A 14,150-nucleotide genomic window follows, 5' to 3' on the forward strand; every position below is an offset into this window, starting at 1 on the left:
TATACAATGGAATATTACTCAGCTATCAGAAAGAACGAGTTCTCAACATTTGCTACAACATGGACGGCACTGGAGGAGATAATGCTAAGTGAAATAAGTCAAGCAGAGAAAGACAACTATCATATGATTTCTCTCATCTATGGAACATAAGAACTAGGATGATCGGTAGGGGAAGAAAGGGATAAAGAAAGGGGGGGTAATCAGAAGGGGGAATGAAACATGAGAGACTATGGACTATGAGAAACAAACTGAGGGCCTCAGAGGGGAGGGGGGTGGGAGAATGGGATAGACCGGTGATGGGTAGTAAGGAGGGCACGTATTGCGTGGTGCACTGGGTGTTATACACAACTAATGAATCATCGAGCCTTACATCGGAAACCGGGGATGTACTGTATGGTGACTAACATAATATAATAAAAAATCATTAAAAAAAAATGGGCAGAAGATATGAACAGACACTTTTCTAATGAAGACATACAAATGGCTAACAGACACATGAAAAAATGTTCAAAATCATTAGCCATCAGGGAAATTAAAATCAAAACCACACTGAGATACCACCTTATGCCAGTTAGAATGGCAAAAATTGACAAGGCAGGAAACAACAAATGTTGGGAGGATGTGGAGAAAAATTTCAAGTTATATTACAAAGCTGTAGTAATCAAAACAGTACGGTCCTGGCACAAAAACAGACACATAGATCAAGGAATACAATAGAAAGCCCAAAAATAAACCCACAATTATACGGCCAATTAATCTTCAATAAAGAAGGCAAGAACATGTAATGGGAAAAAGATGGTCTCTTCAACAAATGGTGTTGGAAAACTGGACAGCAACACACAAAAGAATGAAAGTGGACCACTTTCTCTCACTATACACAACAATGTACTCAAAACGGATTAAAGACCTAAATATAAGACAGGAAACCATATAAGTCCTAGAAGAGAGTAAAGGCAGTAATTTTTCTGACATTGGCTGTAGCAACTTATTTCTAGATGTCTCCTGAAGCAAGGGAAACAAAAGCAAAAGCAAACTATTGGGACCATATCAAAATAAAAACCTTCTGCACAGTGAAGGAAACAACCAACAAAACTCAAAGACAACCCACTGCATGAAAGAAGATATTTGCAAATGACAAAACTGATTAAGAGTTAGTATCTAAAATATATAAAGAACTGATACAACTCAACATCCTAAAAACAAATAATCCAGTCAAAAACTGGGCAGAAGACATGAAGAGGCATTTCTCCAAAGAAGACATCCAGATGGCCAACAGACACATAAAAGAATGTGCAGTATCAATTATCAGGGAAATGCAAATCAAAACCATAATGAGATATCACCTTACACCTGTCCAGTAGTGAAAATGAAAAACATAACAGGGGCACCTGGGTGGCGCAGTCAGTTGGGCATCCGACTCTTGGTTTCAGCTCAGGTCATGATTACCAATTGTGAGGTTGAGTCCCACATTGGGCTCTGCACTCAGCAGGGAGTCTGCTTGGGATTCTCTCTCCCTCTCCCTCTGCCCCTCCTTCTTGTGCATGTGCTCTCTCTCTCTCTCTCTCAAATCTTCAAAAAAAAAAAAAAAAATCAAAAACACAACAAGCGTTGGCAAGGATATAGAGAAAAAAAGAACCCTTATGCACCACCAGTGGGAAGGCAAACTTGTGCAGCCACTGCAGAAGACAGTATGGAGGTTCCTCAAAAAATTAAAAATAGAACTACCCTATGATCCAATAATCACACTAGTGGGTATTTACCCAAAGAATACAAAAACACTAAATCCAAGGGATATATGCACCTATATGTTTATTACAGCATTATTTACAATAGCCAAAATATGGAAGCAATCCAAGTGTACATCAATAAATGAATGGATAAAGAAGATGTGATTATGCATGGAGCTAAAGTATAACACCAAGTGAAATAAGTCAAAGACAAATGCTATATGATTTCACTCATATGTGGAGCTTAAGAAACAAAACAAAGGAACAAAGAAAGAAGACAGACAAAAATCAGACTCTTAAATATACAGAACTGATGGTTACCACCAGAGAAAAGGTGAGTGGGGAGATGGGTGAAATGGGTGAAGAGGATTAAGAGTTCACTTACCATGAGGACCACTGAATAACGAATAGAATTATTAAATCACTATATTGTATACCTGAAGCTAACACTGTCGTTAATTTTACTGGAATTAAAAAAAAAGTCATTGAATTACACGCTTACAATGGATGGATTTTTATGGTTTGTAAGTTATACCTCTTATAAAGCTGTTCCCAAAAATGTGAAGGTCATGGAGGACAAAGAAAAACTGAAAAACTGCTCCAAATTAAAGGAAATTGAAGAGATAAAACAATCACAGACAGTACTTAATTCTGGATTAGATGGGGCATAGGGGAATAGGCGAACAGCTAGAGGGCTTTATTAGGATTGTTTGATGAACTCTAAGTACCATAGATAAGAATAATATTGATGAATCAATAATTCCTGATTTCTATTATTGTACTAACTTTATTACAGAATGTCCTTGTTCTTAGGAAACACACGATGAAGGATTTAAGAGCTAAAGGAGGTACAATATCCAATTTATTCTCAAGTGTTTCAGATAAATATAACCGGCAAATATATACATATGGAGAGAAATGATAGAGCAAATGGGCAAAATGTAAACAAGTGACGAATCTGGGTAAAGGACATATGGGAGTTCCTTGTACTATTTTTGCAATTTTTATATAAAGTTTGAAATTCTATCAAAATAAAGTTACGAAAAAAATATTTAAATAACAGTACAGGCAGAAGGAAGTGGCTGGAGGTGTAAAAATAACAAGCAGCATTAGTTAAAAAAAATTTTTTAAGTAGGTTCCAAGCCCAACACAGCGCTTGAACTCACAACCCCGAGATCAAGATCTGAACTGAGATCAAGAGTCAGACGCTTAACTGAGTGAGCCCCAGTAAATAATTTATTAAAGTCACTGAAGCCTACTTCCTGAAAATAAAATAAAACCCAACTCCTGCAGCCTGTACTCATAAAGACGGCGTAGAGTAGGAGATATTCTAAAACCCTGACAAGCTCTAAAATGTAGTGATTTACTGCCACTTCTCCTAGGGCCGCTTCCTTTCCTTCATCTCCAATACAGGCATGACTTCCAGGCTGAGGGCCAAAGGAGGAGACCTTCTGGGCCTAAACCGTCTGACCACAGCACCCAAAGAGCTAATTCTCCCCAGTGGGTTATTCCTGGAGCTCAAGATTAAAGATTAAAAAGTAGGTTTAAGATCTACACAGTGGCTTCTCAATGAACATAAGTACTCCCACAACTAGCAGAGCATCTTACACAAAATACACAGTTTTCTGATGGATCATAAAGGGCAGCAGACAGGGACAGAATGCTCATAAGCCTGCAGCCCAGGGGATGACAGCAACAGCTGGCCTGATTAGAAACAATGTCTGCCTGTTTCTCTCCTACCTTCTCCCTTTTTCCTCCCCTCTCTAGAAATGTAGATCTGTCCCTTTTCTCAAGTTTCCATCTGACAGTATCTCTCTCCCTCACCCCAATCTCCCTTACTTTCTCACTTCCTACTTCAAATGACACATTTACTTTTGTGTTTTTCATTTCTTTCTCTGTAATTTTAGTAAGTAAACAGAAAGATATCTGAAATGATGTTCATCAAATGTTTCTGAATGGTGGGATTTGGCTAATTTTTCTTCTTTATACTACAACTTGAACTCCATATAATGACCTTGTGTTTTAACCAAAATAAAAAGCACTGCATTTTTTTAAAATTCCTATTTCTAGCACATCAATTCATTTTAATCTTTTATATTCCATGTCCTTTGCTTTTGAAAAAAATAGGTGTATTTCCCTTAAGTGACCTTTAATTTACTTTTCCCCTAAGAGTGGCTCTCTGTGAGAAAAAAGAAAACCCTCTCTACCTACTCTCTTGTTTTTCGTCCACCTTCCATGCCTTCCCCAGCGACACAGGAAGAAGTGACAGAACAGACATACAGCAGAGAACAGTAGGAATAGGGAAGCTCTGACCAGGACAGAGCTTAGAAAACTAAGTCTTGTACTATTTTACTCTCTATTGACAGGTTTCTCACCAGAAAGATGTCTGCATAGCCAGCCAAAGACTCTACTCCCTCTTGGATCCGTGCTCCCCCGGAGTCATTCAGTCCAATCACTGGAGCCCCCACTGTCATGGCCTGGTCCATGATCTGAGACAGCAAAGAAATCTTTTATGAGACAACTGATCCTGTTATCAAAACCAGAAATTTATAAAGCACCACGGTGTTTTCCGGAAAATGTTCTAAGTGCACTTTTCAAAACAGGAGTCATTTATAACAACTTCACTAGCCAGGATGATTGGGTACCTTCATAGAAGATAGAGAACCCAAATTTAAGGGCAGATTAAAGCCCCACAGGCATCCAAGAGCCAAAGCACTTCCCAGTAGCAGGGGAAAAACTGCTCATGACAACATTTCTAGACCCATAGGCCAAACTATAATATTTTCCAGTAGCCAGTTTTGTTCCCAGTTACTTTTTTTTTTTAAGTAGGCTCCATGCCCAACATAGGGCTTGAACTCATGACCCTGAGATCGAGAATTACATGCTCTACTGAGTGAGCTAGCCAAGCACCGCCGCTGCCACCACGACCCCCTTCCCGACCCCATTACCCTTTTGAAAGAACTGACAGTAGACACAAGAGCAAAGCAGTATTTTCGTGGAAGTACACGTAGATCCATCTGTTAACAGATACCAGGCCCAGGCCTGCTTTTACTTGTAATGAGCCATATTTTCCTCATGGGTCAGTGGTTGAGAGCCTAATAAGTAACATTCCTAATAGCTCTTGTCAGTTCACAAAGCACTTTCACTTCCATATTATCCATTTAACCATGATAACAGAGGCAGTAAAAAGAAAAATTGGGAAGGTTTAAAAGTTAAGTGATTGGTCCAAGGTTTCAGAAATACAAGACAAGACCATGTCTAGAATCCAAGTTTTCCATTATATAGGGAAGCTCCCCCCAGCTACTAATAGTCAACTCTACCTTTAATTCCAAAATTCTCCAAATAGGATCTATACTTTTATTCACCTCCAGAGCATCTCATCACTAGCAGTGTTTTTAAAATACCATCATGTAATCAGTCCTTGCACTGTTCTTTATCTTTTAGTACCTGGACCATCAGCTCTTTACCTAGAGTCTTCAAAACCCCAAGCAGTCTATAAATAGATTTCATCCATGCCTTGGATGGGAAAAAATTTACATCTATATCTTTATTAACTTGAGCCGATCTTTAGCATTTCCTTTAACAATGAATACAGGCAAAAAACAAAACAAAACAAACCACATTATTAGAAGTACCTGTGACTTTGTCATTAATAGAAGCCACAGATATTTTTACGGCATATTGAAGTTGTTGCAGATATCTTGAAATAGCATTTTTACTCATATGTACTGTGAAATTATAGCAGTATGGATCCACAACTAAATCTTGCTATTTGAGGAATTAGAAAGCATGTATATTACAAATGTGGTTTTTAAAAAAATATTTTTACTTCTTTTTACTCCTACATATTTTATGCATGTAAATCATTACCAGCCTGCCAAAGGGATCCATGATACAAAAAAAAAATGTTACGAAGTCCTGCCTTGCACTGAGGGGACCTTTGGGTCAGCACCCACCCCACATACAGTCTTGCACCCCATACTCAATGTACACGTGACTGCGGAAAGTACTGGGTTTTCAATATTAAATACTTACTTTGCAGATCTTTTGGGCATGTGCCCCGGACAGACTACCTCCAAAAACTGTAAAATCCTAAAAAGAAAACAATTAAATCAACAAATAAAATATAGTGACCAGCCAGGGACAAAGAGCCAGGAGGAGGAGGAGGAGGAGGAAATGAAAAACTCCTAGCCAAAAGTTTTTGAAGGATTTTTAGAAGTTCAAAAAATTAGGAACAGTCTTCTTTTATTCACTATTCCATAGAATAATTTGTATCTTAAAGGGAGCTCATGTATTGTCAAGAGCAAAAGACTTCGCCTTTGCTCTACAAAAATGAGTCACAGCTCTAGGAAAGGAAAACTTCTCATTCAGAATTTACCTGAAAACTCAGATTCTATAGATATCAAATAGTCAGGCACTTCTATTACTAGAAAGTCTCTGTCATTTTGCCAAGGGAGGTGAAAAAAAAGTCAATCAGAGCCCTCACTGCTTCCTGTGTGGAGTTTCATTATCTCCTGCTACAAATGGCTTCTGAGTAAGGACCTCCTTCTTAAAACCATCTCAAAAAGACAGGGGGAATTAAAAAGAGATTTAGCCCACAAGGGCAAAAAGGGAAGAGACAACATCGGCAGAGGAGAGACTGAACAAACTTGAGGGGAAATGAAAGCACAAGAATATCTGACTTAGAGGGAACAAATGGAAGCTTATATACTGCAGGGGGAGTGACCACAAGGAGGGGACAACGCAGGAACCATGGAAAGTGGGGGGGTGACGAGGGGTGAAAAACAGACCGATACAAAGTCTCTGCTGGGAGCAGCTGGACCCCACAGGTCCTCTCCTTCACCTTGCGAAGGGGAAAGGTTTATTCTCTAAAGCAACTTCATCAGAGGGGCTCTGGATTCATAATCACCAGCAGCAAAAGAAAGGGAAAGTGAGGCTAAAAACAGATGACATGAATGATGAGCCAGCACTGGCCCCTCCTTTCCCCCCTACTCCTCTCCCCCAGAACACACCTATGGCCAATTATCAGGCAAGAGACTGAGGCTGCTTCTCTGGGAAAGCAGAAGTTCCCCAGAAAAAGCAACTGCAGATATTAACATTTTGGGGATCACTACAAAAAAGCTTGCTCATCACTCCCCACCCTCAGTATCCTTCAGGGCCTATTTCAAATGCCCCATTTTCCCTAAAACATCCCTCAAGCCTAAAAGTGATCATCCCTTGTCCTGAGCCCACAGCACTTGCCCAGAACCTCTCTCACCCTATCTGTACTGAAGACACTCCTGTCCTGCCCCCATTCTATCTACAAGATGTTAGCATCCTCAAGGCAGAAATTCTGGCTCAGTTTTTTCCCTCTCCCTTCCCCCCATCCCCACCCAACCCTATCCCATGGGCGTAAAAGGTTATAAAAAGTATCAATTCAGTGAATTTTTTATCTGCTCAGTAGTTAGAAGGTTGAGCCCAGAAAGCACAGTACCTTTCTTTGTTCTAGCTATCTTATTAATGCTTCCTTCTGTATAAGTTTTTGCCCAGCTCTCATGAATTACAAAAAGGAGAGATTATTTCTTCTAGTTAAGCGTTTGGCAGACCCATTTATAATAGTTTTAGAACAGTTCAAAGGTAATTTATTAAGTAAATGAGTATTGTCTAAGTACAATACATTTAAAATTAGCCAAACATATTTTAATATTAAACCCATAATTTTAATACTAAACAAGCTTTATTAAAGATTTGTAAAAGGAACAAAACATTTAGAATTATGGGGGGGGTGGTAATCAAACCCAAAATAGTATAGTGTTAGTTTACTATTAGCTGCTCTAACAATTACCACAAATTCAGTGACTTAAAGCAACACAAAATTATTCTCTCACAGTTTTGTAACTTAGAAGTCCTACCTGGGCCTCACTGAGCTACACTTAAGGTTAGCATGGTTAGGCACCTTTCTGGAGGGTCCAAGGGAGAATCTTTTCTCCTGCCTTTTCCAGGTTCTGGAGACCATCTGCATTCCTTCGTTCATGACCTTCCTCCATCTTCTTAGCCAGCAATGGTAGGCCCTTTTCACAGCACGTCATTCGGAACCCCACTTCTGCCTCTCCTTCTTTTAACAACCCTTGTGATTATATTGTGTCCACCTAGGTAACCCAGGCTTCTTTATTTTAAGGTTAGCTAATTATTAACAACAATAATTCCATCTGCAGCTTAATTCCCCTTTGCCATGTAAGGTAACATATTCGTAATTTTCAGGAATTAGGAGCTGGACATTTTGGAGGGCCATTATCCTGCCTACTATACTATATTCTCCTACGGTCTCAGTGTGAAGAAACTGTTATCTGTCTTTATGCAGCCCAACACAATTTCTGCTGACACTTTCGTGAAAACCCAAAACTTAAGGTTCCTAGAGTCTAGTCCCTTCTACCCAGGCTGCATTCACAGCACTCTCTCACTCCACACATTGCCCAGGACATGGCTGCCCTCCAAGCACACACCCAACCTGCCAAGAGGAATCTCACTCACTTGGAATAAACTCCTGGTTCCTGGGACTTTTTACATGATTACTGCCCTATGATCATCCCTCAAGACTAAGGATTCTTTCTCCCTAAGAAAAAACACATACTATAGTATAAAACTCTGGACATATACACTGAAAAACAAAGTAAATCCCTCATCTGCCCCCACTACAGCCAAGTTTTCATTCCCCAAAACTGCTTTCTTCTCACGTCTTTTGCACCTGGCTCTGCCCTCCAGGAAAGCTCAGGCTATTGGAGTTATTAAATACCTGACTGAAGACATAAACCAATCTTCCATTGATTCGGCCCCGTCCAGTGACCACACTGTCTCCAGGAAACTATCAGAAAAATAGAAAAATAAAAGTTAAAAAACCCAAATATGTATTTTAATGAATTTGGCAATGAAAGACCAAAAAAAACCCCAAAACAACTGCCCACCCTAAATTTCTTGAAATTCGATATGAATCAGGAACATGACGGAATCTCCCCTTCCCCTGCTCAGCTCTGTAACAGCAAGCACTAGGTTACTTCATCAATAGAAGTGAAGGGCACTAGAGTTAGATCTCATCTTCCTTCCTAAAAGCAAAATAATCAAGACTCCCTAGAGCTGCCACTACCAAATGCCACGGGAAGGAGAAGAGCATAGAATGACACAAAGCAACTCTACAAAGCCACACACCCCAGCCCCAAACCTTAAGGCAAACCCATTATTTTGCTTGGAATCCTGGAATACCGTGTGGCCCATAAGGACTCAAATGGAGCCAGCTGATTTGGTGCCAAGTTCACAAATCTTAGGTCACTAACAGCATATATGCAGACCTGAGGAAAACTGATCAAAAGTGAGTCCAAAGAATTCTGCATAGAGTTGGAGAACACCCAATTACAAAAAGAAGTGTTGGTGACTCTGACCTCAAAAACTCCATAAACTTAAAGTGTCAAAATAGGCAAGTAGTCCTGCTTTAGGGGTCTCTGGTACCTAGACAAACCAGAACACAACTAGAAAACATTCTCATCTTTCCCCCCAAGTTTGTCAATCCATATTTGTGAGAACTCTGAACCCACAACCAGAGCCCTGGAAACTGGGTCAGAGTCACACTGCACAAGGTATGAGCAGTTCCACTCACATTCCTTCATCTGCAGACAAAGGTAAGTAGGGGAACCTGGAGGACTGATAATTCTTATCCAGAGGCAATCCTGCAACTTCAGGCCCCAAACTGAAAACTATTCAATGTACCTTGAGTTCCAAAAGGCCTTCATTAGTCTAGTGGGTAGGCCAGCAGGGCCTGGAAAGTGCAACTTCGAGGTTCACACCACCATTGTGAAAAGATACCTTATTCTTCTCAGCAGCCATTCCAAAATCTGCACATCTGTGTTCCACAAACATGTCACTCTCAACAAAACTGCCAGGGTCCAGCAAAAGACTGATCCGCTCTCTGGCAGTTAGCTTTCCCTAAAATGCAACAAAAACCATTCAGTGAGGTCATCATAGGCAAAGTCAGTAAGCAAGGAGTGTTCATGAGAGGGCCAGGAAGACAGGGTTTGCCCCTTCACCCCTCATGAAAGCCCCTATTACATCAACCTGCCCAAAACGCAGGTATTATCAGTAGATTTCAGCCAGTATGGAAATCAGGGCAGACAGGGTGCTCCAGGAGCCACCAACTGGGGAAGGCAAATAAGGAAATGGGAGGAGGAAAAGGTGAAGAGAAGTGGGGGTAAGGAGAGCCTGACTACGGAACAAGATAACGAGTTCCACAAACATTTACTGAAGACTTAAGGAGCAATAAAAAGAAGAATAGAAAAGTAAGAGGTAGAAAACTAAAGTAAGCTTAAAGGTCTGAGGCCACACCCCCAGATTCACAACCCCACACAAACTCACCCCACTAGTGTCCAACCCCAAGGACACTTCCAGGACTACTTCCTGGTTCTTTTCCTGCCTCCTCCATGGGCTTCTCCTACTATCCTACATTACCCTGCTTAGGGACCCCACACCTGACAGTGACATTAGGATACCGAGACAACCCCACAGCAGGTAGTGGCTGAGAAGAAAAGGAGTGGGGCAGAGAGCAGTAAAGAGTTCACTTGAGAGGAGTAAAAAAAATGCTGCTTGGAGGGCTGAGGTTGGAACCTTCAACTTATCAAGAGCATCTATTGCTTGGCTCTCAAACCCTTAGACCAAGCCAAACGCCCAGGCCCACTGTCTTCCAATCTCCTTATGCCCTGGGGAAAAAAACACCTCAAATTGGCTCTTTTCTTTTTTCCCCATAAGAAAGTAGCCAAAGCCAATGAGGTCTTTTTAAAACAAACAGGCAATTATATACACTGTTGTGTAAAGTAGAATTAAGTTTTCCAGAAAGCAATTTGGCAACATATATTAGAGTGTTAAAAATATTCCTATCTTTGACCCAGTAATTCCATTTCTGGGAATTTGTCCTATGGAAGGAGTTCAAAAAATTGTTTAAAAGGGGGTGGAGTGAGGGATTTAAATCAACTCAGCCTCCTAAGTCAGCTCTGGCAAAAGAAAAATTGCTTCTTGAGCCTGCATCTAAACCTGGTAGGGTCTACCCAGGAAGAGGTGGGGTGATGTTCCAGGGTGGAATTCAGCAATGGGCCCCAACAGAGTGCATAGGAGCACTTGTGAGAGGCCTTTCCAAAGGATGATGTAAAGGTTCCTTCAGTCCAGACAGAGCCACCCCAGGGGAGGGAGAGAAAGCACTCCTGGCACCACATACTGAAGCAAAAAAAATTTTTAAGATTTATTTATTTGAGAGAGAGAGAGAGAGAGAGCAAGCATGGGATGGTAGGGGGAGGAGCAGAGGGGCCGCTGGGCCTGGAGCCCGACTTGGGGCTTGAGCCCACCACGAGAGATCATGACCTGAGCCAAAACCAAGAGTCTGAGGCTTAAGGACCGCACTCACCCAGGCAAACCCACACTCAACCAAATTTACATCTCACTCCCAAAGGGTCAAAAATTACTATCTTCTCTTTAGAATAAACTGACTCCTAGGGATTAACTTGTCAAAAAGGAATGGTAACTTATCAAAAAAGAACAGTCACCTTCATGTTCTTGTCAAATCAGAATTTATAACATCTAAATCAACACTCAAGGGACACCTGGGTGGCTCAGTCAGTTAAGCATCTGCCTTCAGCTCAGGTCATTATCCTGGAGTCCTGGGATGGAGCCCTGCATTGGGCTCTCTGCTCAGCAGGGAGTCTGCTTCTCCCTCTCCCTCTCCGCCTGCCCTTCCCCTACTTGTGCTCTTTCTCTGTCAAATAAATAAATAAAAAATCTTTAAAAAATAAAAATAAATAAATCAACAGTCAATTTAGATTTCAATAAAGGGCTAGTTCAAATCTCCTCACTGAAGATCCCAGCCTTCCACCCCACTCACCACCCCCACACTTGACAGTTGTGCCTCGATGCCCACCTCTAAGAATTTCACTTCTGCATCTGCCAGATTGTTTATTTAACTCATCCAGCACATCAGCCCAGATTCACACACGTGTCAGTGATGCACTGCGTGAGCCTAGTTTCAAGTCCCAGGTCATTATGTGGGCCTCAGTTTCTCCTGCCGCTAAATGGTCCACCCAGCGTATCTCTGAAGGCCAGCTGTCTTGCCTCAAAAACTTCCCTGCCTTCGACATGTACCCTTCCTACGCAGCATGTCGATGCACGCTCGCTAAGACCCTAAAGGCATCCAGCTAGCATCGTGGGTCAGAAGCTTCACAAGTTCCCCGTGCACACCCCGCCCCAGATTAAAGTGAAAATTTGCCCACGTTACTTCCCCGGCTATATGCTTCTATTTTCCTGCTTCCATAATAGAGCAAGAACTTACCACGCCTTCACGGGGCATGAGAAGAATAAACAGATTTTTCCCCCCTAATTAAGTGCCTATCATCGCTTACATACCCCTACCGATAAGACTGTGAGGGGAGAAGTACTACTAACTTCTTACAACAAACTCCTAGGGATTACGTAACTAGTCCAAAAGTTTATAGATGTTAAGGGGTGAGCCGTCTGGGACCCGGCCAGCACCCTCTAAAAATCCATAAGCAAAGCGGAGAGTAGTAAAGACCAACGGCGCTTATTCGTTTTACCTGCAACGTGATGAAAGGCAACAGGTACTCAAGGTGAACGTTTTCGCCCCCGCCCCTCCCCGGCATGGCGCTGATTGGCTGAAAGGACTGGGGCGTCGCGAGCTGGGCACGCTGTGATAGGTTGCGAACATCGAGGGGAGGGCCGGACCCCCACAGGACTCACTCGCTTATGCTGCGCTTCCACGCGGCGCTGACCTCCTCCCACTAACGCGGTGCTGCGCTTGTTCTCGATGCGTTCGTTAACGGAGACGGGCTGGCTACACAGGTTGCGGACGGCGGAGCGGAGACCGCTCACCACAACGCTGAGTCTTGCTCCAGCCGCCACCACGCGCATTGCTGCCGCCATGTTTGATCTGCCGGCCAGCCCCCAACCGGTGCGCCTGAGTACGCATGTGCGTCAAGCGTGGGCACATCGGGTTCTGCGCCTGCGCAGCATCTGCGGGACGTAGGGAACCTGTGGTTTGGGCATCAGAGCGTTCTTAAGAAAAAGGCCAGAGATTTCGAGACCCCAGACCGCGCTAGGGCGTTACTCTGAGAAGGTTAGTACTGGTCCTCAGCCCTTGTGCCTTCCTTGCTGCACGGAAGAGGGACTTAGTTCTTGCTCTTCTCTGGCTACCTAGACCTCTAGTTTGGTCGTCCCACCACCTCCAGAAAATGAATAGATAGGGGCGCCTGGGTGGCTCAGTCGTTAGGCGTCTGCCTTTGGCTCAGGGCGTGATCCCGGCGTTCTGGGATCGAGCCCCACATCAGGCTCCTCTGCTGGGAGCCTGCTTCTTCCTCTCCCACTCCCCCTGCTTGTGTTCCCTCTCTTGCTGGCTGTCTATCTCTGTCAGATAAATAAAATCTTTAAAAAAAAAAGAAAGAAAAAGAAAATGAGTAGATAATAGGAGCTAACCAACATTTGTTAAACACTGTGCCAGATGTGGCTTTAAGCACTCACTTGCGTTACCTTTTTTATACTCATTTCACAGATGAGGTAAATGAAGCACAGAGAGGTCTCGTGATTTGATCAAGAGCCAACACTAAAGATGTGGTGGGTCAGGATTCAGACGCAGAGACCCCGCTATGTGCTGCGCGTTGAGCACAGGGCTCCTAACCTCTAGTGGATAGTTCTCAAATTGTGGGCCCAGTAGTTTCACTATCACCTGAGAGCAAGTGGGAAATGCAGACTTTCAAATTCTCATACTCCACCCGAGACCTATTGAATTAAATTCTGGGGATGTAGCCAGCAATCTCTTTCACCAGATGACCTCTAGGTGATTTTGATGCTTGCTAGAGATTGAGAACCACTGCTCTAGGAATTTAGAACTGAACTCTTGGGAGGTTGTTCATCTATTTCCCCAGCTAACAAGCAGGTCTTCAAGGCAAAGAACAAGGTGTATATTTTGCATTCTTAGGCACAGAGAAAACTGCTAAAATTGATCATTAACCCCTCCAAGCTCCAGCTCACAGCCAGAGCCTTCATTAAAGTCCAAATTCTGGCCTGGGACTTTAATGTTAATGAAATTCAATTCCGCAAATATTTTGAGCACTTACTATGTGCCAAGAACTAACCACCAGTGTTTATTACATTTCCTTGAGTAGGAGTTATTCATCTGGATATGCAGGGAAGCTGAGGGTCCAAAGCCTGAAGTCATGTGGCTGGACAAAGCCCACCTGACTCCATGGTAGATGTTGTTGGCCTTGCATTTGGGTCCCTGCTTTAAGAACCTCATCAACCTAGAGAGATAGACAAAAGACTGGCCTGGTAGCACAGGGGAGAATTTGCGCAAGGCTGGATGTGTCAAGGAGAGTATCTTTGAAAAAGTAACGGCATGCCAGGGAA

At 42.6% G+C, this 14,150-nt stretch overlaps 1 protein-coding gene across 2 annotated transcripts in view; it reads right to left on the reverse strand.

The window, feature by feature from the left end:
* PCCB (propionyl-CoA carboxylase subunit beta) overlaps positions 1–12,703 on the reverse strand; it is a 103,687-nt gene extending 90,984 nt beyond the window's left edge. The window contains exons 1-5 of one of the 2 annotated variants that reach the window (XM_008708262.2): positions 12,489–12,703; positions 9,561–9,680; positions 8,500–8,568; positions 5,763–5,819; positions 4,103–4,216 (exon numbers count right to left, since the gene is read on the reverse strand). In XM_008708262.2, coding sequence (XP_008706484.1) covers positions 4,103–4,216; positions 5,763–5,819; positions 8,500–8,568; positions 9,561–9,680; positions 12,489–12,671 — 543 coding nt within the window. In that variant the 5' untranslated portion in view covers positions 12,672–12,703. The remainder of the gene's footprint in view (positions 1–4,102; positions 4,217–5,762; positions 5,820–8,499; positions 8,569–9,560; positions 9,681–12,488) is intronic. The other variant, XM_008708275.2, reaches the window with a different exon arrangement.
* Positions 12,704–14,150: the final 1,447 nt, after the last annotated feature.

Source organism: Ursus maritimus, unplaced genomic scaffold (assembly GCF_017311325.1).
Source record: "Ursus maritimus isolate PB19 unplaced genomic scaffold, ASM1731132v1 scaffold_20, whole genome shotgun sequence".
Lineage (NCBI taxonomy): Eukaryota > Metazoa > Chordata > Mammalia > Carnivora > Ursidae > Ursus > Ursus maritimus.